This window comes from Microtus oregoni, unplaced genomic scaffold, assembly GCF_018167655.1.
Source record: "Microtus oregoni isolate MIOR12 unplaced genomic scaffold, Mior012 000005F_ref0000423, whole genome shotgun sequence".
Taxonomy (NCBI): domain Eukaryota; kingdom Metazoa; phylum Chordata; class Mammalia; order Rodentia; family Cricetidae; genus Microtus; species Microtus oregoni.
Genome location: NW_024543064.1, coordinates 18,278,765 through 18,303,704, shown reverse-complemented (window position 1 = coordinate 18,303,704; position 24,940 = coordinate 18,278,765). Strand labels below are relative to the sequence as shown.

The 24,940-nt window shown below is 44.3% G+C and overlaps 1 protein-coding gene across 2 annotated transcripts in view; it reads right to left on the bottom strand.

Annotated features, from left to right (window-relative positions):
* Nucleotides 1-22,742, bottom strand: part of Maco1 (macoilin 1) — a 63,183-nt gene extending 40,441 nt beyond the window's left edge. The window contains exons 1-3 of one of the 2 annotated variants that reach the window (XM_041651639.1): nucleotides 22,452-22,742; nucleotides 5,458-5,599; nucleotides 3,956-4,082 (exon numbers count right to left, since the gene is read on the bottom strand). In XM_041651639.1, coding sequence (XP_041507573.1) covers nucleotides 3,956-4,082; nucleotides 5,458-5,599; nucleotides 22,452-22,531 — 349 coding nt within the window. In that variant the 5' untranslated portion in view covers nucleotides 22,532-22,742. Of the gene's footprint in view, nucleotides 1-3,955; nucleotides 4,083-5,457; nucleotides 5,600-22,451 lie in introns of those variants that run through there. The other variant, XM_041651640.1, reaches the window with a different exon arrangement.
* Between the last annotated feature and the right edge of the window lie 2,198 nt (nucleotides 22,743-24,940).

The following is a 24,940-nucleotide window of genomic DNA, read 5'->3' as shown; positions in this document are numbered from 1 at the left end:
AGTGCACATGCCTTTAAGCCCAGCACTCAGGCAGCAGAGCCGGGCGGGTCCCTGAGTTCCAGGCCAGTCAGGGACTGTTCCTTTTCTGACAGTAAGAAGCACTTGAAAAAACTTTCTCCACAGGAGCAGATGCCCATTTAAGTGAGCATGAAAATACCAGGGAGATGAAAGCAACTTGCATCAGAATAAAAAAAATACAATGTGCAAGCTGCATCTGTCAGTGTGGGAAAGGCCACTGTGGAGTGTTTATGGACATGGATAATATAAGGGTCCAAGTTCACAGAGAGGGGACTAAGTCTGCTTCTGAGGAAAGGAAATCCAAGCACCTTGATGCCTCGTCCCTCAGCTAAGCTGGGAATCTCTGTGAAAATAGTTTAACAACCTCAATTGATCTTAGAGATCTAATATACCTAAAATGAGTATTTTCACAATTAACCAAACTTTCAAGGTAATTTTAATTTTTTAATTTCCAGCTGAGTGTGGTGGCACACATCTGTATCCAAACACTATGGAGGTAGAGGCAGGTGGATGGATCTGAGTTCAAGGCCAGTCTGTTTCTACACAGAAGGTTCCAGACTGGCTAGAGATACAAAGTGAAACCCTGTCTCAAAACAACAGTGATTTTTAAAATATTTCCTACTTCCTACATTAATTTATTAAGTTAAAATAAATGCAAGATTATTACTGAAAAATGGGAAAAACTGGACAAAACATGTTATTTCTCCACGTATTAAATGACTAACTCCACTGGAAGCTTTTTAAGTAAGTACAGAACCATATTACAGACTGTCTTGCTGCCTGGCTTCAACTTTAACCAGCACTTGGGAAGCAAGAGGATCAAGAAAGAGTTCAAGGCCACCGTAAAAATAAAAAGGCCAGCCTGGAAAGAAATCCTCACCATGGGGACTAGAGAGATGGCTCAGAGACTAAAAGCACTGACTGTTTGCTGGGTAATGGCAGGGGTGGTACCCACTTTTAATCCCAGCACGTGGAAGACAGAGGTAAGTAGATCTCCATGAGTTCAAGGCCAGGCTGGCATATGGAGGGAGCTTAGGACAGCAAGGGCTACAAAGAGAAATCCTGTCTTGAGGGAGGGAGAGAAAAAACACAACCAAAAACAAAGTACCAGTTGATCTCCCAGAGTTCAATTCTCAGCAACCACATGGTGGCTTACAACCATCTATATTAGGATCTGATGGCCTTTTCTGACATGCAGGTGTACATGCAGGCAGAACAAACATAAAATACATAAAATAAAAAAAAATCATCACCAACACCAAAAAGTTTATGACACAACATTACCATTCTTTTGTGGCTATACACAATTTTATCAAGCATTCTTTATTTTTTTATTTTTTTATTTTTTTTTGAGACAGGGTTTCTCTGTAGCTTTGGAGCCTGTCCCGGAACTCCCTTGGTAGACCAGGCTGGCCTCGAACTCACAGAGATCCACCTGTCTCTGCCTCCCAAGTGCTGGGATTACAGGCGTGCGCCACCACCGCCCAGCTTCAAGAATTCTTTTTTTAATTTTTTACATTTATTCAGGTATTTTGTGGGGGTGTACACATATGTATATGCCACAGCAAGTCTGGCTCTATACAACTTTTCAGAGTCAAGTCTCTGCTTTCATCAACAGGATTCTGGGGTTCCAACTCAGGTCCTCAGGCTTTACATCAAGTGCCTTTTTCTGCCAAGCTGTCTTACCTTGCCAGCCCTTGTTAACCATTCTTAATCTCAAGGAATTTTAAATTTTAACACATGAAAGAAAAAATGGGGCAGAGGCAGGCGGATCTCTGTGAGTTCAAGACCAGCCTGGTCTACAAGAGCTAGTTCCAGGACAGGCTCCAAAACCACAGAGAAACCCTGTCTCGAAAAATAAAAAAAAAAAAAAAAAAAAAAAGAAAGAAAGAAAGAAAAAATGGCCCTCCAAGTTATATACATTATATTCCTATTTTTCAGAAACACAATATTTCTATTTAATGTAGCTTGGTTGTCTCAACATTAACTATTTCAAATTAAAACATATTTCACAACTTGGCTACTCCAGGGGCTGGAGAGATGGCTCAGAGGTTAAGAGCATTGCCTGCTCTTCCAAAGGTCCTGAGTTCACTTCCCAGCAACCACATGGTGGCTCACAACCATCTGTAATGGGGTCTGGCGCCCTCTTCTGGCCTTCAGGCATACACACAGACAGAACATTGTATACATAATAAATAAATAAATAAATATAAATAAAACATATTTCACAACTTGGCTACTCCAATGTGTATGTCACTTTATGAACCTGGGGGCGGGGGGGTTCCCCACAGGTTCTATTAAGAACACTAAAGAAATTAGAAAAGTTGCCATTGCCTAACGGAGTCCTAGCACATCTGGGATGGAGGCTCTCAGACATTTAGATTACCCCATCTTCAGGTGACAAAAAAACTGGGCTCTAGAGACAGGGATACAAATAAATGGCCTAGAAGACACAAATACAAGGGAAAACTGGTTCAAAGAAAAAAAATCTCTTAAATTAGACTAGACAATAGTCAACTTGAGAACATTCTGGGTATCTTAAAATCAAGTCCAAGCCTATAGTGGAGACACCATGCTCACAGTGGAGCCCTCCAACAGCAGGGCTTAGCTGTCTTCTACAGTGGCCAGCACCACTTCCAGCAGTGTTGCCTCAAGGATGAAGCTGCTCCAGAAAACATTTACTATTTGGTGTGCTCTCATAGAGTCAAAATCCTACAGGTTACAGCTAGGTCTGAAAACAACGCTTCGCAAAGCTCTGCAAACAGTGTGACCCTGAGGACCAGTCCTCAGACCCCAGCAGCACACGCCATGTATGCTTTCACAGTGAGCTGGAGCTGTCAACATCTCTCTTCTGATCTTGGTTCGAAACAACAGGATAGCTTGAAAAAAGAAGAAAGCTGACTGTGTTTCTCTACCAATAAGGATCTATCTGAAATACAGTGCAAAGAATTAGGAGCACAAAATGGGAAGATACTTAAAATGCCAGACAATAAAAAGCTAGTGACATCAGGAGTATTTTTGCCTACAGAAAACAAGGACTTAAGAGACTATGACAGGGTCTTCAGATCACTTGATATATGTCAGCTGGGAGGGTCCTATAAAATTTTGATACTCTGTCAGGCCCCCTGAAACTTTAAAGGCCAAATTCTGTCCATCCCCTTATGTTCTGGATAAATCCTTTTTGGATCCTCTAAGAATCACTAAGCCTCAAAGTGTAACATCACCTTTGGTTAAAATTGCAAGAAGGACACTTGTGATCCAGAATAAAGAACTACTTTCTCCTATGCAACCCAAAGTGAATAGCTGAGGAGCGGGAATAGCTGAGGAGTCCAGACCACTGCACATTTCCAATTGTAGAAGGGCCACTATGTGCCAGGGTGCTGGGGGAATGTTTTTGGGTTAAATGACTGGGTTCACATGAATGAATTCTAGCCCTCCTTCCAATACTGAAATGCAGTGAATAGTCTTCTTGTACGGCATGTGAATGTCATCAACGACTAAACACAAATCACTTCAACTCTTTTTAAACTGACATCTTTGCAATAGAGGTACCAACTGAAATGCCTCAACTTTAAGCTTTTGACTCAAATAATTTTTTAAAAAATCCATGTATGAAAGCATATAGAGCAAGGCCTAGTGGGGTTCACCTATAATCCCAAACTCAGAAGGCAAAGCCTATGAGTCTAGGCTGGCCTGGTCTATATAGTGAGTTTCAGGACAACTAGGACTATCTAGTGAGCTCCTGCCTCAAATAACCAACCCTACAACTCCAAACAAAACCCCACAAACCCACAAACCACCACCACCAAAGGTCAAACGACATATTACCATGTATTGGGGAAAGACAACTTTAAAATGTCAATCTTAATCATTCAAAGATCCCACATTTTAAAAACTTGTATCTAAAATTTCTAACCAAGATGTCATTAAGACTTACCTGTGTGCCAGACGTACTGGACCCATACATATGTGCTAGCAGCGAAAAAGAGCCATTGTATGGGAATGAAGAGGAGACATATGATATTTGATGTAAATGCTACACAAACAAAAAATACTGAAAAGGCCTGAAGAGAGAAAAAAAGACAAATTAAAACCACATTTCAGAACTTGTCATTTTCAATCAATGTTATTAAAAGATTGGTTGAATAAAATTACTAAATACAGAGCAAATGAACAAGAAGACATTTTAAACACTTAGACTAGACCACGTAAAAGCAGTGGTTACTAGCTTGCTTGAGCAGCACATATACTAAAAAGCAGGGGCTAACTCAACATTAAAGAGTGATACTGTCCATGGTTCTTAAACCATGGGGAAGAACCGGACCAGAACTGAGACTGGACCACAGTGAACACATTGGGATGCTACAGGCAAGTTACCTGAATAAATAATAACTTTAACACTGAAAAGCCTCCTGTTTCCTCATAAACCATTCCTAAAGAGCTTCATTCTTAAAGGACAGGCTTGCTGGAATGCAGATGAACAAAACCACTGGCAAGAAATGTGCTGGTGGTAGTATTAATAATGCTGCCTTCCTCTGACACCACTATCATTACTATAAGACAAAAGCTTGAAGACATCTTTTGGAAGCATGGATTTGCTCTAACCAAAGTGCCAGACCTGAATTGGAGAATTAGTTATGAGTTGTAGCTATGGAACACAATAGAATAACACATAAGTCAAAAAATAAGCTCAGGCTATGCCCCAAACTCTAACCTGTGAACTGCAAACTCCTGGAGGGGCTTTGAGATTCTTCCAAACAGAGAGCTCTAAAAAACACAGAACTACTTTTCTATTTTATTTTTTGGGTAAGTAGTTATTTTTAATGAATTAATAAATATATATTTAGTTTTTTGCTTTATTTTCTCTTTGGGTTTTTTAGCTGCTATTTGTTTGTTTCATTTTCTTTGAGAGCAGGATCTCTGCAACCTTGGCTGACCAAATCTGAAGACCAGGCTGGCCTGGAACCTGGAAATCACAGAAATCCTCCTACTTCCGCCTCTTGAGTGCTGGTATGAAAGGTGTATGCTATCACCCAGGTTATTTTATTTTGTAACCTACATTAACAGAAACTCTTTGGAGTTTTCAGTAATTTTTAAGGATATAAAAGGAATCTTGGGATCAATAAGAATCACTGCGTTAATTCAATTACAACCTAGTGACAAGAGCTCCAGAGCACTCTCAGAGTGCTTCCTCCCTCTTGGAAACCTCTACCCAGTCTCCTCAGTCCCCTCAAGTGGGAGGGGAGGAGGAGAAAACAGAATTGCTATAATCAGTGGGCTTAGAACAGTCAAGTTTTAATCCACAGACCCAATTAGGCACTTTCAATATTGTTAACAAAATTCATTTAAAACACATCAGTATCAGCCACTAAAGATATTCTCTTAATTGGAATGGTAACTAAATCCCTTATAGTTGGAAAACATCCAATAGAAACATACCAGTCCCTGGTATCTGAAGGAATCATAGACGCTTCTGATGAAAAGCCAGAATGGCCACAGATATTCAAATCGGAACTCCAGGACAAAGTCGGCCAGAAGGACAAGTGCCCACACTACCAGGAATTTCAGGTATAAAAATGTACTGTAAACATAAAAAGAAGGGATTCAAGGTCATGCGTGAAGAACCAGAAATAGGAATGCACTGTTTCTGTTTAAAATAGATATAAATAACTTCATTTACCATGAACACAGTTGAGATAAAGCTCCGAAAGCTGCTGCTGTGGCCTATCTGGATTGTAAAGCCTCCTTCTCTCTAAGTCTCACACTGTCAAGATGATGACCAAACCTGCTCAGCTCACTTAAAATGGAGGAAAAACACTAAATCTAACCACAATTTTAAAAATGTGCTAAGTAGCCGGGCGGTGGTGGCGCATGCCTTTAATCCCGGCACTCGGGAGGCAGTGGCAGGCGGATCTCTGTGAGTTCGAGACCAGCCTGGTCTACAAGAGCTAGTTCCAGGACAGGCTCCAAAACCACAAAGCGGGGGCTGGAGAGATGGCTCAGTGGTTAAGAGCATTGCCTGATCTTCCAAAGGTCCTGAGTTCAATTCCCAGCAACCACATGGTGGCTCACAACCATCTGTAATGGGGTCTGGTACCCTCTTCTGGCCTGCAGGCATACACACAGACAGAATATTGCATACATAATAAATAAATAATAAATAAATAAATAAATATTAAAAAAAAAAACAAAACCACAAAGAAACCCTGTCTCGGAAAAAAAAAATGTGCTAAGTGTCTGACTTTAAAATACTGCAATACTTTCAGAACGACAGCTTTCACGCTGTTCTTCATTAGAAGAAAATATCATGGCTGAAAGGCTTCAAATATGCTGCTTTGCTTCCTCACCCTCCACACCTGCTCGAGAATTGGAAATTCTTGCTGTGCACCTCTGCGTGCTTCAAAAATTCTGTGCTTTTCTCTCTTCTCTTGCTTCTCTATACAGCATTCATCTGCATTGACCAAACAAAACATGACTGACTTCCCAAAAATTATCAAAGCTGGGGCTGGAGAGATGGCTCAGGTGAAGAGCACTGACAGTTTTTCCAGAAGACCTGAGTTCAATTCCCAGCAACCACATGGTGGCTTGCAGCCATCTATAATGAGATCTGGTGCCCTCTTCTGGTGTGCAGGCAAGCATACAGGCAGAACACTGTATACAGAACAACTGCAGTCAGCTACAGACCAAAGGTAAATTAACACTTAAAGAAAAAAAAAAGAGTCAATTAGGGTTTTACACCAAGTAATACTACTCAGTACTGTCAGTAAACAAGTCATTCAGGAGACAGTACAAAGCTGTACCCCAAAAATCTCGGCAAAAACACAAATTAAACTTCAGGAAAGTGTTACATGATCTAGAGTAAGAAAGCCTGCGGACAGAGACAAGAACCAAGAATGGCAGCAAACACCTTTAACCTCAGCACAGGCCAGTCTGTGAGTTCGAGGCCAGCCTGATCTACTAGAGAAAAAGAAACAGCAGCAGCAGATCAAAAGGTAGTGGATCCGGTCAGACAAAAGCCTAAGAACTTTGGCTGTGAACAGGACATCTAACCAAAGACCTCACCTGCTTGGTCAAACGGCCTCATTACACCTGGCTGCAGTGGCAAAAGGCTGTCTGTCCCCTGTCAGCCACTGAAAGTGGCTCCTGAGACTAACCAGTTCACCCAGGCCCTGGACTGGCAGACAGTCTCCCAGTTGCTTAAGTCACCCCACAAGTACAGACCAGAGACCATAGGCTTAGCATAGGCTGCTGGCCTGCGCTAAGACATCACCTGTCCTTTGAGTGGGGGTCAATACTGTCACTGTGGTGGTGGAGCAGGGATGCTCAGCTGGCAGTGATTACACATTACAGCCCCAAGGGAACTGGTAGTCTCCCTGCCTGGTGTCCAAAGGTGGGTCCCTTGCTATACCAGGGTTGTGGCAGCTGGACCATAGCAAGACAACATTGCTGCCTTCACATGGGTTAACTCAAAGAGAAAAACCCTGGCTAAGCTAGTGGAAGCTATCAGGACCAATGACAAAGACAGATATGACATTTGTTGCCACAGGGAGGCAACGTCCTGGGTCTAAACTCTGCCTCATTTCGCCAAATTGGAAAAAGTAAAGGCCAAAGAACTTGTCAACAAAATGGGTTACATATACATGTGTTGCTGAGTTTCCAGTACATAAATATAATTTGCAAATTGCCCTTCAGGGCTGAAGAGATGGCTCAGCAGTTAAGAGCACTTACTGATTCCCAGCACCCACATGGCAGCTCACAACTGCCCACAATTCCAATTCCATGGGATTCAACATTCTCTTCTGGCCTCCACGGGCACCAGGCATGTACATAGTGCAGACATACATGCAAGCCAAACACTTTTAGACACAAAATAAAATATTTTTAAAATTTAGTTGCTTTTTTTTTTTGTTTTTTTGTTTTTCAAGACAGAGTTTTTCTGTGTAGCCTTGACTACTAGAACGCACTATGTAGACTAGGCTGGTCCTAAACTCAGAGGGCCGCCTGCTTCTGTCTCCCGAGTGCCACCACAGCAGGACTTTAAATGTTCTTTAAACAGTTTGCTCTGAAGACCTGAGTTCCACAGTGGAAGAGAAAAGGGCTGAACGTTGTCCTCGGACTACTGGCATGTGAATACCAATCCTCCTTTCTCTCTCTCACACATACACAATAACAACTGTTTTCTTTCTTTTCTATCTTTTTTTTTTTTTTTTTTAGTTTTCCGAGACAGGGTTTCTCTGTGGTTTTGGAGCCTGTCCTGGGACTAGCTCTGTAGACCAGGCTGGTCTCGAATTCACAGAGATCCGCCTGCCTCTGCCTCCCGAGTGCTGGGATTAAAGGCGTGCACCACCCCTGGCTATCCTGGAACTCACTCTGTAAACCAGGCTGGCTTGTCTCCTTAGTGCTGGCATGTACCATCACAATCTGGCACAATATTTTTTTTAAAGCTTTCCAGTCTTGTATACTTTGCAATGCAAGCATTCCTATGCTGATGTGATCAAATTAATTATCTGAATAAATACAGTCCAAAAAGAGCCAAAGTATTTTCCCTCTTAGTGCTGGGAATTGAATCCAGGGCCTTGCACACACTAAGTGCTTTACTGCTTACTTGTAATGCTCCTACACAAATCAAGAACTGTAATAACTAAGTAAGAAGCATCTCCATACATATAGAATGGTTAATATGCTTGAGGACAAGGACAAAACAAAATTCAGTCTGCAGATTCTCTGTGTCCTATGAAGCCACACAAGTAGAAGACAGCAAGAATAGAGATGTGATACTTAAACAATATAGAATTTGCCATCTAGTGTTAATTTATTTTAATTCTTGTAATAATTATTTTGTGCATGAGTGTTTTGCCCTCATGTATGTATGTGTTGCACCACGTATGAGCCTGATGCCCAAGGAGGTCATCAGATCCCCAACACTGGAGTTTCTGGTGGTTGTAAGCAGACATGTGGAACTGAACCCAGGTCTTCTGCCAGAGCAGTAATTGTTCTTAATCACTAAACTGTGTCTCTACCGCTGCTGCTTTGTCTTTCAATGTAGAAAACTTTTTTTTTCTTTTCTTTTTTCTAAGATTTTTATTTAGCCAGGCAGTAGTGGCACGTATTTTTAATCCCAGCACTGGGGAGGCAGAGGCAGGAGAAACTCCTGGGGTTCAAGGTCAGTCTGACCTATACAGGGAATTCCAGGACAGTCAGCACTAAAAAGAGGAATTCTGTTTCAAAAAACAAAACAAGCCAAGCAGTGGTGGCGCACGCCTTTAATCCCAGCACTCGGGAGGCAGAGGCAGGCGGATCTCTGTGAGTTCGAGACCAGCCTGGTCTACAAGAGCTAGTTCCAGGACAGGCTCCAAAACCACAGAGAAACCCTGCCTCGAAAAACAAAAAAAAAAAAACAAAAAAAAAACAATAATTTATTTTTTATTTTGTGTATATATGCCTGTGTTTGAATGCAAGTATGTGTATGTGAATATAATGTCTGAGGACATACAAAAGAGGGAGCTGGATTCTCTGGAGCTAGAGAAACAGGCAGTTGTGAGCTGCCCAAAAGTAGGTTCTGGCAACCAAACTTGGATCTCTGGAAGAGCAGCAGACAACACTCTTAAACACAGAGCCATTTCTCTAGCCCTGTTTTTGTTTTTTTCATTTGTTTGTTGAGACAGAGTATTCATGTATTCATGTATCCAAGGCCTCAAACGCACTATGTAGCTAAGGATGACCCTGAACTTCTCATCACCCTCTGCCTCCAATTCCCAAGTGCTATAATTACAGGTGTGCACCACCACACTCAGTGTATGAGGTGCTGGGGACCCAAGTCAGGGCTTTGCTTATGAGAGGGAAACGCTCCTAATAACTCAGCTACACCCCCAGCCTTATAATCTCTGGAGCTGTTCCTTCAATGTGGCTGAATGAGTATAGTCATTACTCCCAGGTGGAAAATGAACAGTAACTACCAACTGCTCTGTCCAAAAGGCACCCAAGGAATGGCAGAGTTCCAGTTTAGCAGGCAACACCCTATTTCATTAACAGGACAGCACTTTTTTTTTTATATCCTAATCATTTAAACAGAAGGCAGTACAAAATGGTCTTTATTGGTGAATATTCTTTTTCAATTCTGAAAAAGAACTGGGGCCAGGGTGTGGCTCTTTCAGACCTTTGATATTCCTTGACAATCACTCTTTGCCGATTCTATTAAGAAGCAAAGACATCTAAGTAAATCTGGACAATAAACACAGGCCACATCCTAGCTCTTCACTCAGGCTTCCTTTTCAGGAAGGTGTCCTTTAAAATCTAGAGACAGCAAATTAACAAAGCTGATTTTCCCTAGACTCAGTCTTGAATTCTACTGAAGTTGCTTCATTTATAAGTTTAGAGAGTTTACAAGAGGACTGGGTAGAGGCTCAGGGGTTAAGAGCACTGGCTGCTCTTCCAAAGGTCCAGAGTTCAATTCCCAGCAACCACATAGTGGCTCATAACCATCTGTAATGAGATCTGGTGCCCTCCTCTGGCCTGCAGACATACATGCAGAATACTGTATACATAAATAATAAATAAGTAAATCTTAAAAAAAAAAAGGGAGAGAGTTTACAAGAGATGCCAGGTTCAGCACACTCAGGCTCACTATGTCCTCCCTCTTGAGAGATCATGGGAAGCATGCCTTTATTAGTCCCTGTCCTTCTATATTCTGAAGATCCTGAGATTTCTGTCATATTAAAGGAGATGCAATCCCAAGGGCATTTCAAAACATTTCTTTTCATCCATGAAGAAAATATGACTGGATACATTTCTACATACATGGCTCATTACATGATTTATGGCTAATTTGATGATATTCCAAATTTCTGATAGACAATGGCAAATAATTATAAAATATCGTGAATAAGTCTGGTGTAGTGGCACACACCTTTAATTCCAGCACTCAGGAGGCAGAAGGTGGAGGCCAGGCTGGTCTACAGAGCAAGTTCCAGGACAGCCAGGGCTACATACCCTGTGTCTCAACCCCCTCCCCCCCAAAAAATAGTGAGTAAAATTTAGAGCACACCTGCAAAATGATACTTTCTAATATCATAACATTTTTGATAGAAGGTACTGTATGCTTCTGTTAAAGTTGCCGATGAAATTAAGAAAAAATAAGTGTTATTACTTGTCTTAACCATGGTAAATCTTTGAAAATAGATCCCAACTACAAGCTTTTCCCCCTCATTCTAGGTCCATCAGTGTCAATTACAGCCATTTTTACTTGAATCCATCTAGCAATACTCTCCCATCTATGGATTCATCATCCCCAATTAATGGGAATGAGGAGTGAACATTCTTCTTCCTTCTAGGGACAGTGCGTCTCTTTCCACTGTCACTAACTGCTTGTCTGGCAGTACACATAATTACCATGGGCTAGCCATCCATGCTCAGTCTCTGACATCCCTAGGCAGACTAATGCTCTGCTGACAGCCATCTATCCCAATCCAGGCTTTCTTGTCCTCTCATAATGGCAACTGAATCACCTTTCACATTCAGTACGTGGTATGTCCTATCAAGCCGTCTTCTCTGTTATGCAGCACTGCTAGAATATTCGTCTAGCCCCTTTCTCTGATTTGCTGAAGTCTCACACTGGCAGGCTGTAATTGCAGTCTGCTACTTGGAGTACAGTCTAGAGCGCAGCAGTATCAGTATCAGTATCATGTGCACATTTTAGAAAAGCAGAATTTCAGGGCCCAGTCCAGACCTATTTAACCTAAACCTTAATTTTAACCAGCTCCCTAGGCCTGTGCATATATTAACATTTGAGAAGCACCGGCAGCATGGCATGGTTTGATTAGAGGTCTCCTCTGAAACTCAGGTTGAAACTTCATCCTTAAATTCAAGTATCGATGACAGTCAGGGGTGGGGCCTTAGAGAGGTAACTGGGATTAAATTAAGTCATAGGCTCATAGTTTCATAAGTGAAAGGGACTGGAGAGAAGACTCAGCCGTTAAGAACACTTGCTGCTCTAGCAGAGGACATGCGTTCAGGCCTAACATTCACATCAGGTGGCTCATAGCCACTATAACTCTAGCTCCAGGGGATCTGATGACCTCTTCTGGCTTCTATGGGCACCGATACTCACTTGCGCGCGCGCACACACACACGTGCACACACACACACACACACACACACACACATTATAAAAAATAAAATAATCTTTAACAAAAGAGGAGGAGGGGCAGCAGCAGCCAGGAGCATGTTTATAAACACATGTCTATAATCCTAGGTACCCGCACAGTCAAGTCAGAAGCTTGACATTCAAAGTGAGCCTGAAAAACATAAGACTTCATCTCAAAGAGGAAGACACCTAAGCTGAAAGAGCCTTGCTCTGCTTTACCTCACAATGTAGCCAGAAGGTCTTTATTAGATGCCACACAGATGTCTCGAGTTCAGACCCCTGGACCTCTTAGCCCCAGAAACTTAAGAATTTATATATTTATTTACAGGCTGGGTGTGGTGATGCACGCCTTTAATACCAGCACTTGGGAGGCAGAGGCTGGTCTACAGAGCAAGTTCCAAGACAGTCAGGGCTCCACAGAGAAACCACATCAGGGGAATGGGGGGAATTATACATTTATTTATATGATATTCATTTATACATTGAGATGGAATCTCTAGCCAGGGCTAATCTAAAATGGCCTACATGTCTGAGGATGACCCTGACTTTCGATCCTCCTGCTTCTGTCTTCTAAATGGTGGGATTGTAGGCTTGTACCACTGTAGTTTATGCAGTGCTAAGGATCAAGTCCAGGACTTCCTGAAGGCCAAGTAAGCACTCTACCAACTGAACAACATACCCAGGGCAAGAAACACATTTTTAAATAAATTATAGACCCAAGTATTCAATAACACACACAGGTACGCATGCACGCACGCACAATGGGAGGGAGGGAGAAAGGGAAAGACTAAGAAAACTAGGTATGGGCATACACCTAAGTCCATCACTTGGGAGACTGAGGTGGGAAGATGACAAGTTTCATCCCAGCCTGGTGGATTCATTAGAAAGGGACTTACTTACTCAGAAGACTTAACTAGACCCTGTCTCAAAAAGAAAATCCAGCCAACCCACCCACCCATTTCTGCACAATTTCTTCTAGCTGAATAAACTACCCAAAGCACTTCTATTCCTGTACATCCTCTAGCACAAAGCCCAATTACCATCTCACTTCCTCAAAAGAACACCCCTGCAGGGGCTGGGGCCACATGCATTTAAGAGGCAGAGGCAGGTGGATCTCTGAGTTCAGGGACAGCCACTGCTACACAGAGAAACCCTGTGGGGGACCGGGATCACTAATAAACGTTTATAATTTTGGGGTATGACCCTTTTCTTTTTATAAAGAGCAGGACAGACCACAAAGCTATCAAGAACAGACAATGTAACCTAATGCAAGTGGGGACTTTGAAATTCTATAATTTCTGCTTCAAAAACACTTTGGTGGTGGGGGTGGGGGGTGATGCATGTTGCATATGTGTGTGAGTTCCTGTGTACACATGGAGGTGAGAGGATGCTGGGTGTGCTGCTCTAGTTTGCTGCACTTACTGTCTTGTCTTACTGAACCCACAGCAGCCAATAAGCCCCAGTGATCCTCCTGTCTCAACACCCCAAAGCACTAGTTACATGACCAAGTGGTCATGCCTGGATTTTTACGCAGGTGTGGGTACTTAAACTCCGGTTCTCAGCTTGCACAAATGTTTCTGCACACTGAGTAATATCCCCACCCCCCAAATACTTCTTAACAGTATGAAATTTTAGTAGTATGGAATGTATGAAGTTGGGGATAAAAAGAAAAGAAGCAAAATAGGGGAGAGAAGACAATGCACAGCCTCTTACAAAACCATCATTGAGCCAGCAACACATACACACACAGAAATTTTTAAAATAATTTGAAAACTGTGTTGATAGCTTTCTCTTCCGGTTGCAGGCGCTTCGGGAGCCGCCGATTACCGTCCAGCCATGGCCAAGTCCAAGAACCACACCACACACAACCAGTCCCAGAAATGGCACAGAAACGGCATCAAGAAACCCCGGTCACAAAGATACGAATCTCTCAAGGGGGTTGACCCCAAGTTCCTGAGGAACATGCGCTTTGCCAAGAAGCACAACAAGAAAGGCCTGAAGAAGATGCAGGCAAATAATGCAAAGGCCATGAGCGCACGTGCGGAGGCCATCAAGGCCCTGGTGAAGCCCCAGGTGGTGAAGCCCAAGGTGCCAAAGGGCCCCACCCGCAAATTCACCCGTCTGGCTTTAATTGCTCACCCCAAGCTTGGGAAGCGGATTAGAAGCTACATGGCCAGGGGTCGTAGGCTCCAAAAAACAAAGCCCAAGGTTCAAGCCAAGGCAGAGGCCTCAGCTGCAGCTCAGGCTCCCAAAGGTGCCCAGGCCCCTGTGAAGGCCCCATAAAAAAGGTCGCAGTCTGCCAGTGTGAAGACAGATGGACTGGTGTGAACACCTACACAGTATTTGCAGATGTTCAGGACCTTATGCTGTTTTTACAAATAAACTTGAGGCAAGTTCTGTTAAAAAAAAAAAAAAACTGTGTTGATAGTGTGTAAACACGAGAAATCCACTTATAAGTAAATCCACTATTCACATAGACATAGTAATCTACTTAATCACACCACACTTGTAAGTTTTCTAAATGTGTGCCTATAATTATCTCATTTTTTCTCCTGTGAAGTAGGCAGGACAACATTTTATTTTACAGGAAAGGAACCTGAAGGACAGGAAGGGAACTAACAGGTTAGGACACCACTGAAAGAGCACAGAAAGCAGAAACTGTTAATTCTACATGAATGTGGCTTAAATGAATACCAGAAATGTCTATGCAAAGAAGTAGGGCTGGAGAGATGGGCCAGTGGTCTGAAGCACTTGCTGCTCTTGCAGAGGACCTGGGTTTGGTTCCTAACACCCACATGGTAGCTCCCAAGTATCCATAACTCTAGTTTTAGGAGATATCATGACTCTTTCTAGCCCCCGCAGGCACCAAGCACACGGTGCACATATGTATATGCAGGCAAAACACATGCAAAATGAATAAATCTAATATAAATTGTTGTTGGTTTTTTGGCTTTTTTTTTTGAGACAGGGTTTCTCTGTGTAGCCTGGCTAGAACCAAGGTTTGTTTGTTTGTTTGTTTAAATGAGCAAATATGCTTTAATCAAAGGGAAAAAAAACTCAGGTCTTCATAAATTTCCAGTTGATAATTATAAACACACTATAAAACTTGGTGTAGGAGGGTCTTCTTTCTATGTGCTGCTTTCATTGGTTGAATAAAAAAGCTGCCTTAGCCTTTTGATAGGGCAGCCCTTAGATGGGTGGGGTAGACAGAACAGAATTCTGGGAGGAAGGAGGCAGGCAGAGAGCCACCCGCCATGAAGCTGCCAGGTCAAACATGCTGAATCTTTCCCGGTAAGCCATGACCTCGTAGAGACATACAGATTATAAGAAATGGGTTAAATCAAGCTGTGAGAGTTAGCCAATAAGAGGCTAGATATAATGGGCCAGGCAGCAATTTAATTAATACAGATCTCCATGTGATTATTTCGGGCATAAGCTAGCCAGGCGGCTGAGAGCCGGGCGGTGAGAAAAGCAGCCTGCATCTCATACTACAAAAACTGAAAAAATAATTAAAATTAAAGATTCTTTACAAAAACAGCTATGGGTGAGTTCTATAATATCCATGACCCCTCCCCTTTGAGCTAGGGTCTCACTATGTAGCCCTGGCTGATATTTGTCTGCCTATGCCTCCTGCATACTGGGATTCAGCACATGTACTGAAGGACCAGCTAATATGATCGTTGTGTCAGAGAAACATGTCATTTAAAAAGAAAAATTGAGCCAGGTGGTAGTGGTCCACACCTTTAATCCCAGCACTCAGGAGGCAGAGACAGCCAGATCTCTGTAAGTTTGAGGTCTACAGAGCGAATTTCAGAACAGGCTCCAAAGCTTTAGAGAAACCCTGTCTCAAAAAACAAAACAGGGGGCTCAGAGGTTAAGAGCATTGCCTGCTCTTCCAAAGGTCCTGAGTTCAATTCCCAGCACCCACATGGTGGCTCAAAACCATCTGTAATGGGGTCTTCTGGCCTGCAGGAATACACACAGATAGAATATTGTATACATAATAAATAAATATTTAAAAAAAAAACAGAAAAGAAAAACTAAAAGCCAGGAAGTAGTGGCACACATCTTTAGTCTCAGCACTCAGGAGGCAGAGGCAGTTGAATCTCTGTCTACAGAGTTCCAGGACAGCCAGGACTGTTTCACAGAAAAAAAACATCTTGGGAGGGAGGGAGGGAGGGAGGGGGAGGAGGAAGAGGAGAAGAGAGGGAGAGAGGAAGAGGGGGAGAAGTTTCCATTGCCAGGACACAAGCACACACATGCCTAAAAGTGAGGTCATGAGGAGCGAGTCATGTAAAGGTTTGAAGAGACCCATGACGGAAAGTCTAGAGAAGGTGTATGCTCTTATGCTCTTGCCTGCATACACCATCTCATGTTGCACAGCCAACTTGTTCTTCAGAACCCAACTCCTGAAAACTGTCCAAGTAAAATAATTACACCTAAACTGAGTAAGCCCAGAGAACAATCAGTGCATTTGAAGAGGATGCCATACTTTATGAAGTAACTCAATTACAATATTTTACCTAACTAGGTTTGTGTGTTGTTGTTGTTTCATTGTATTTACTTTGTGTGTGCACACATGTATCGTGGTGTGTGTGGTGGTCAGAGGACAACTTGTGGAATCAGTTCTCCTTCCACCAGGTGAGTCCCAGAGACTGAACTCAGGTTGTGGGGCTTGGTGGCAAGTGCCTGTACCTTTTCAACCCATCTTGCTGGCCTTGTTTCTGAGATTTTTATCTGATCCTGTAGACTCCACAAGATGTTAGCAGCCTAAAAAACAGCAAACTGCACTTGAGTGCACATGCACATCAAAACAAGCAAACAAACCAAGCTAGCAGGCATATCTGAGAGAAATAGCCCAGAAAAAGTGTCTGGAAATATAAGTGTTCACAGAATACCAAATGAGTCCATAGCAGACAGGGTACATAACAAGAATAAGAAATTAGTAAAAATCTCAAGTTATCAAGTTCCTAGCCCACAGTTAAATCATCCTCCAAGACTGTGGAGGTTCAAGAAGGACCCTGAGCAACCAACACGAAGATGAAGGGAATACCACTCCTACAACAGGGCAGGCAGGGTCTGCAGATAACTTGAACTGCATGCCCTCCTCCCCTCCTCAACCCAGGAGCAACAATTTGAAGGGCTTTTCTTTTTTGCTATTATTTTTAGTATTTCATTTTATATATGGGTATTTTGCCTTCCCTTATGCCTAGTGCTCACAGAAGAGGGCACTGGATCCCCTGACACCAGAGTTAAAAATGGTTGTGAGCTACCATGTGGGTACTCAAACCCAGATCCTCTGCAAGAGTAGACAGTGCTCTTAGCCATTGAGCCATCTAGTCAGTCCCCTAAAGGGTTTTTAAAAACATCTAATAAAACTAACTTACCAAAAACTACTCAGACAGTAAGAATCATAATGGAAGTTGAAGTAAAGTGTTTTTTTAAGGGAATATACCACAAGTAAAAATTAAACACAAACTCCAGTGTGACCAATTAATTGCAATTTATAGAAATAACAAACCTAAGTGTTTAGCTGAATACTTTGCTTTATTCATTATACTCACCCCTTCCCCAAAGCCCTCTAGAACATACAGAGCCTGTATCTAGGTCTTTTATGTCAGATCCAGCCTGAAGTCAATGCCTACCAAGATTACAGAAATGCTTTCAGGCTGTGAGATTGCGACACTGGAATCTGGAGTTCCAGTTGCAGAACACATGTACAATCAAGGCCGCCAGCCTCCAGTGACTTTAATAAGCATAGCCCTAAGGAATCTAAAACCAGACTTAGAAAACATCATTAAGGAGACAGGAACAACAACAGAGAGAAAACCTTGGGAGATGCCATATTTAGACAAGGGTCTGGAAAAGGAAACTGGAAGGGAGAGGAACAGTACAAAGATTGATAGTTTCTAACAACGCCTCTGGAGTTGAAAAACAGGTATAAACGTCTCATGTAACTAGGGCAGTCCTACTGCCTATGCTGTCATGTCCAGTACTGCACTGTAAGCTTCAGGCATCATTTCAAGTGGAGGCCGGCACAATGAAGGCTACCACCGTCAACCACCAGTAACAGAAAGAAAACCATTCCCTGAAGCTGGAAATGCATAACTGAATCCAAGTTCTTATTCTACATTACTCTTTTAAGTGACAATTTTAAATATAGAGATTTGAAATATACTTTAATAAAAATGCTTCTGTCCAGTCTTATAATTAATGTATTTTTACCTCCATATCTTCCTCTTTTTAAGTCTTAGAAGAAAGGAGTGGGTAGTGTGGTGGGAGAGAGAGGGAGGGAACTATACATGGGCGGGTCAGACACCACACCAGACACTCATCTCACTAGGAGAATCGCCACCTGCAATGAAATGCTTAGTAGCCTAGTGCACTGCCGGTTGTGAGGGAAGCTTGGGGAGGGACTCACAGCCAGGAAGTCCAGGGACTTCCGTATGTAATAATTAAGAAGAGTTTTCATTATTAATAACTTGCTTGCATAATTTTCAAGTCTACCTCATTTGGGTTAAAAAGCATTCTCTCTTTTAGTGGTAACTGTCTACCTCATAAAACAGAACAGGGACAAAATGCAGTTGCGAACATGACAAGCGAACAACTAAAACAGGAAGTTAAAATTTGATCCAACAGAAATATTTTTGCTTGACTACAACCCCAGGTTCTTTGAAACCTCTACGTCACTGTACAAGTTTAAGAGAGTATTACTATGGCGTACTAGAGTATAAATCCCTGAAGCTGGGGACCTATGTCTTATCCTAGACCTTCCACAACTCCACCACAATGTAGGGTTTGAATGAATAGAATCCATTAGCTTATATTTATGTATTTATCTATTCATTCAACATCAGTATTGCCTTGCATGTTAAATTCTGTGGTGGCTTTTTTTTTTAACTGCACTAAATGTAAGCTCTATGATAATAACAGTAATACTATTCTTGTTTCCTTCCTCTTAATTCTGATCATTAACTTGACTGGAATAACACTTTCAGAGAATGTTTGGATCTTCAGATAATGCATACACACACTCATACAGTACTAATATCTAAGATTAATACTCATAGCATCTTGGCTCTTCAAACAGAATTCCAACGGAGCTAGGTACTGACAATAAGTGCTCTTATCTGACAGTCACCTCAGTAACAGCTGCCCATGATTAAAAGCACCAGGATTTGGGGGTTTGAACTCACAGAGATACATCTGCTGGGATTAAAGGTGTGCACCACCAAGCCCAGTAGCACCAGGATTTTTAAAGTAGCAGTTCTTAACATGTGGGTCACCATTCCTTTGGGAGTTGAAAGACCCTTTCACAGGATTCATCATAAAACAGGTATTTACATTAGAATTCATAATAGTGGCAAAATTACAATTATGAAGTAGCAACAAAAATAATTTTATGGCTGGAGGTTAGTACAACATGAACTGTATTAAAGGGTCACAGCATCAGGAAAGTTAGAACCATTGTTTTAAAGCATGATCAAGCAGCAATTGACCCCTTGTTTTGACTATTCTACTTTTGCTTTTGGTTGGATCAAATCTAACCTTTTCTTGCCTCCTTAAAGAATAAACCACACTGCTAGGTGGTGGTGGCACCCTTTAATCCCAGCACAAGGAAGCAAAGGCAGGAGGATCTCTGTGAGTTCAAGGCCAGCCTGATCTACAGAGTCAGTTTCAGAACAGCTAGAACTACACAGAGAAACCCTGTCTCAGATGAAAAAAGAAAAGAATTAAGCCATACATGCTAACTGTAACAGCAATAATACGGTAAATAATGTCTCAATAACATCTTGGAATTTATAAGGAGTTACACAAACTGAATATATGTATGTATGTATGTTGTATGTTTATCTTCAAAGTTCATTCAACACATGGGAAAATTGAGCTTCAAAACAGGGCTGTTCTGCGGGTCCAAAGCATCAGGGCTGGGACTTTGAGTCTAACCCTAGGTCTCTGGTGGGATTCAGTCCAGTCTTCCCACCTCAGCTGCTCCCTCACATAGGCCAGGGCTCAAGAGTGCTGAACAGACAGGGAACATGAACACCAAAGGTTAGGCTATGAAACAGCAGACAGTGGTTATCAAAATTGTCAACACAGCCCTTTAGGGGATAGCTCCTTTTTAATGAGACTAAATTGGCCAGATGTTCAGAAACAAAACAGGCAATAGATGGCATGAAACAGACTTCAATTTGATGATCAACAGAAATTTGATATTCATGAATCCTCAAATGTCCTAATTTATAACTAGCCCACTCATTCTGCTCTCCTAAGAACTAACTGGAAGCTGTCCAAAGAAGTCCTTAAAAACAAAATGAGGGGATAAAACACACTATATGATTATTTCATTGCAGTACTCCATAACATTGAGAAACAGATAAGGGAACTAAAATACTCTATGTCAAACAAGAAAGACAGTTAGAAATAAACTTAGGTTCCTTTACTAAGATTTAACAAAGAATCCCCAACAGACAGCAGACAGACTTGGAAGCTGAAAACCATTTGGTTTTCTGAAGTTTTCATATGAAACCAAATGATGAACAAGGTGTATCTACTATTAACCTCCAGGGTAAGGAAATTCAAAGTCTAAAATCCATTAGTAAAACATTGGATCTTCATTACAAGAGGAACTCCTTGTCAGCACACACTGAGTGGCTGCTGAGGTACAAGTCATACCTCAGGTATTGGTTTAAATAGGAAAAGAAGTTAATATACATCAGAAAACATGCAAACAACACAGAGTTCCCAATCTTGTTATGAGGGGCCTCGTCTTATGTGACTGTAAATAGAAATTCAAATGTCACAGTCCTCCTAACTTGCCTACTTTGTTTAACACGTTTTCTGTTCTTGTGCTGCTATTAATAAGTTCTGCTAATCTTTTTCAATGGCTAAGAAAAAAGCCTTTTCTTCATTCAAGAATTTATAGTAAGCAGACTTGCCACCACCCATTCAATCTGCTGGAAAAATTTGGTTTTGCTTTTTCAGTTTTACTTAAACGTCACATCTGATTCAGCAACAGTGTTCTTCAGTTTTACTAACAGCTGTGTCCCGACTGGCTCCAACACTGCTGAGCGGATAGTATTTATGTTTGTTGAATGAATGAACAAGGGGTCTCTGATCGATGACTCCTTACAAGAGGATCTAGCCAAGGATTTTTGACTTCTTAATCCTTCTAAACTTGAAGAATCCCCCTTCCTGTTTAGGTCAGTCACCTGCCTGTGGAGGGCAGCCACTTCACACGTGTAAACAACCGCATGCGCAAGGTGTATAGTTATGATACAACTTGGTTGTCAACAGCTACCTCCTAAATGTCTCCAAGACTCACAGCAAGAACAAAACCGTGCCGCCTTGAGGACTCAATTAAGCCTATAGCCACATGCTGAGAGTTCTCTTTCATAAACTGATGACTTCTCCACTGAAATCGGTTCTTTCGGAGGCATTCCCGGAAAAAAACCGCCATACACAAATTGGGCTTGGGGAAGCTGTGACAGTCAACCGAGTTGCCCCGTGAACCTGTTGTCCTCTCCAGGAGGAGTGGACTCAATTTTCTATTTAAAGAGACACCACTTTCCTTCATGAAGAAGGAATTAAAAAAAAAAAAATCCCAAATCTGAGTTGGGAGAAAGAAGCTCTGCTAAAGGTTCAGAGCAACGTGTTTGCTTACAATCGTCAAAATAATGTTTGCTGAGGAGCTGACAGCAGCCTGGGTCTGGAGCGGGGCCACGGGCATGATCTGGGGGTATCAGCCTTGGCACTTCGAGCCAAGTGGGGATCCCGTGAGGGCAGCGACGGACGGAAGAGGAGCCGGCGTGGCCTCGCTCCGAGCTGGGAGGTCCGGGGTCCAGGGCCCCTGGCAGCTCCCAACTTTGGCGACCTCACTCTCCCTCCCCCTTGCACGGGTCCACGAGCCTCAGACTCGGGCAGCCAACTCCCCAGGTCCCGAGCCCAGCGTGACCCGGGCTCCGTCGGGGGCCCGGCGCGCAGCCTGCTGGGGACCCCCGGGCGTCTGGGCTCCGGGACGCGGGGTTGCCGCCCCTCCCCCCGGCACACCACGGCCAACGGCGGCCCCGCGGCTCCCGCCCGCGCCCGCCGCGCCCTCCGCCCGGCCCTCGCCACACCCCGCGGCCCGGGGCGGACCCTCGGCGGGCTGGTCGGGTGCTCCGCGGGCGGCGCGCCTCAGGAGAGCCCCCGGCGCGGGCATGCGGCCTAGTCGGGGGTTACATAACGGGGCCGGGCCCCCTCCAGAGCGGCGCCCGGGACCCGCGGGCCCACGCCGGCCGCCGCCGCTCACCTGCCGTAGATACCCTCGGTGATCCGGTTCCGCTTCAGGGGGCGGCGGAGCTTACTGCAGTCGGCGTTCCGCCGCTTCATCCTCCCGCTGGGGGGCCGGTGCCCGCGCCGCGCCGCCGCTGCCTCTCACCTCTGCCGCCGCCGCCCGCCCGCCCTGCGTCGGGCCTGAATTCTACCCCTGCGGCCGGTCACACAGACATGGAGCCAGCACCGGGGGGAGGGGGGGTCAGGAGGGGGGCGCCGAGCCTCCTCCGCCTTCGGAAACAAAGAAATGACAATTCCGGGGCCCGCCCGCCCCGCACCAGCCAGCCGCCCGCCCCGCCTCCTCTGCCCCGACGGACGGCCCACCGGGCCAATCGAAGGCGCCGGCGCGCCATGCAGGGCCAATCCTGGGGCTCTCTGAGGTAACACAGACTCTTGAGCCCGCCTCTTTGAAGGACAGAAAAACACACCAATCAGGAAAGGGTCTAGACGCGTGGCTGGGCCTATCAGAAAAGAGTTAAATAGAGGCTTATAAATAGGCCCTATAAATATAACATCCTATATTATGCCTTGTTGCGAAGGTGCATTTCGCGGTTATTGGGCTGCGTCTCGCTGTGGGAAGGCCCACGCCGGAGTACACCGTGCGGTGCGGCGCCGCGGGCTCCCGCCTGGCGTGCGAAAAGCGAACGGCGTGGTGTACTGCGTGTGCGGACCTTGCGCCGACATGTGCTTCAGGCAGCCGCGTCCTTATGTAAGAGGGCGTCCCGGGAGCGGAGCCCCGGCCCCTTCTGCGGGCCCCCAGGCGTGCGGCCATGCCGGCCGCGTCAGCCGGGTACGAATGACAAAGCAAACCCCACACACATACACACACTCACACGCACACACACATACACCCCGCCAGCTTCCCGCGACGTGGTGACAGCGCGCCGACCAATCGAAGGGTGGGGGCGGGGCCTCGAGCTCCCGCCCCCTTGGTGTGCGTCACGGAGGGCGGGGCCGAGGTTGCGCGCGACGTCGCGCGGGGCTGCCGGGGGCGTGAGCGGCGGCGTGGCCGGGCTCCACGTCCGCAGGTTCGCGCTTGCTGAGGGTTCCGCGGTTTCGGCTTGGCTTCGGAGATAGTGTGACTCGGTCCGCTGCGCTTTGCGTCCATCCTGTTTACTCCTTCAGTCCCCGCTAGCCCTTTGGCTTAGAGGTGGGGACAAAACAGCGAAGGACCGGCGACGTGCGCAGCGGATAAAGGCGTTTGCTGCCAAGCTCGGTGACCGAGTTCGATCCCGGAACCCACGTGGTGAACTGAGTACTGACTCGTACAGGTTGCCGTCTGACCTCCACACGCGCGCCCACAAACACACCTCCTAAATAAATACATATTTTTAAAAACGGCTAACCCGGGCAGTGGTGGCATGCACCTTTAAACTTAGAAGGCAAGAGACAGGTGAGACTTTGAGTTCGAGGCCAGCCTGGTCTACATGTTCCAAAGCTATAAAGAAATCCTGTCTCGAAAAGCAAAAACAAAGAAAATAAAAATCCTAGGGAAGTGAGTGTAGAGGAGTAGCCATTGGGGCAAAACATTGGTAGGTCTCATGAATCTTAACTACTGGTACTCGATATTTTATTGTCTGTCTCCCTCCCACCCTACTCTCAGTCCTCCCCCCCCCCTTTTTTCTTTGTGGTTTGTTTTTTGTGTTTCGAGATACGGTTTCTCTGTGTAAACCTGGCTTCCCAGCTTCTTTTGGTGAGGGTTGTTTTGTTGTTGTTTTTCCAGGCAGGGTTTCTTTGTGTAGCCCTGGGTATCCTGGAACTCTGTAGACAAGGCTGGCCTGCCTCGGCCTCAGAGTACTGGAATTAATGGCATGTGCCACCACCACCCTGCTCTCCTCCACCCAGTTATCTTGTGTGGCTGATATTACTACTATTAAATACAATAGAGCTGGCTAGGAAGTGGTGGCGCACGTCTTCAATCCTAGCACTCAGAAAACAAAGGCAGGCGAGTTTCAGAGTTCGAGACCAGCCTGGTCTACAAATAGAGTTCCAGAACAGCCAAGGCTACACAGAGAAACGCTGTCTTGAAAAAAAAAAAAAAAAAAAAGCTTACACTAGACATTTAATTTTGTACCCTATTTTCCATTTTAGTGTTGTTATAACTCTTTATGAGTATTTCTTGTAAAGGTTGCAAAATGTCCTAGCAAATGGCTCGGCCTCCTCACCCCCTCGGTAACAGTGGAGCCCTTAGTCATCTAGCATTCTTCCTGTTTTGTATTTTCAGTAACTAGATGCCATCTTGTTTTGCCTTGGGACACCTCTCCTGGTCCTATGGTCACCCTCTTAGTCAATACCACTCCAAAGCTCTAAGTTCCTTCTGGTGCCTTCAGAGACCCCTCGTAGCTGGAAGGGAAAACCCAATGTTGATGGCATCCAGAGTATTAGCATGGAACTCACTCTGTAGACCAGGCTGGCCTCGAACTCACAGACATCCACCTGCCTCTGCCTCCTGCGTGCTGGACTCAA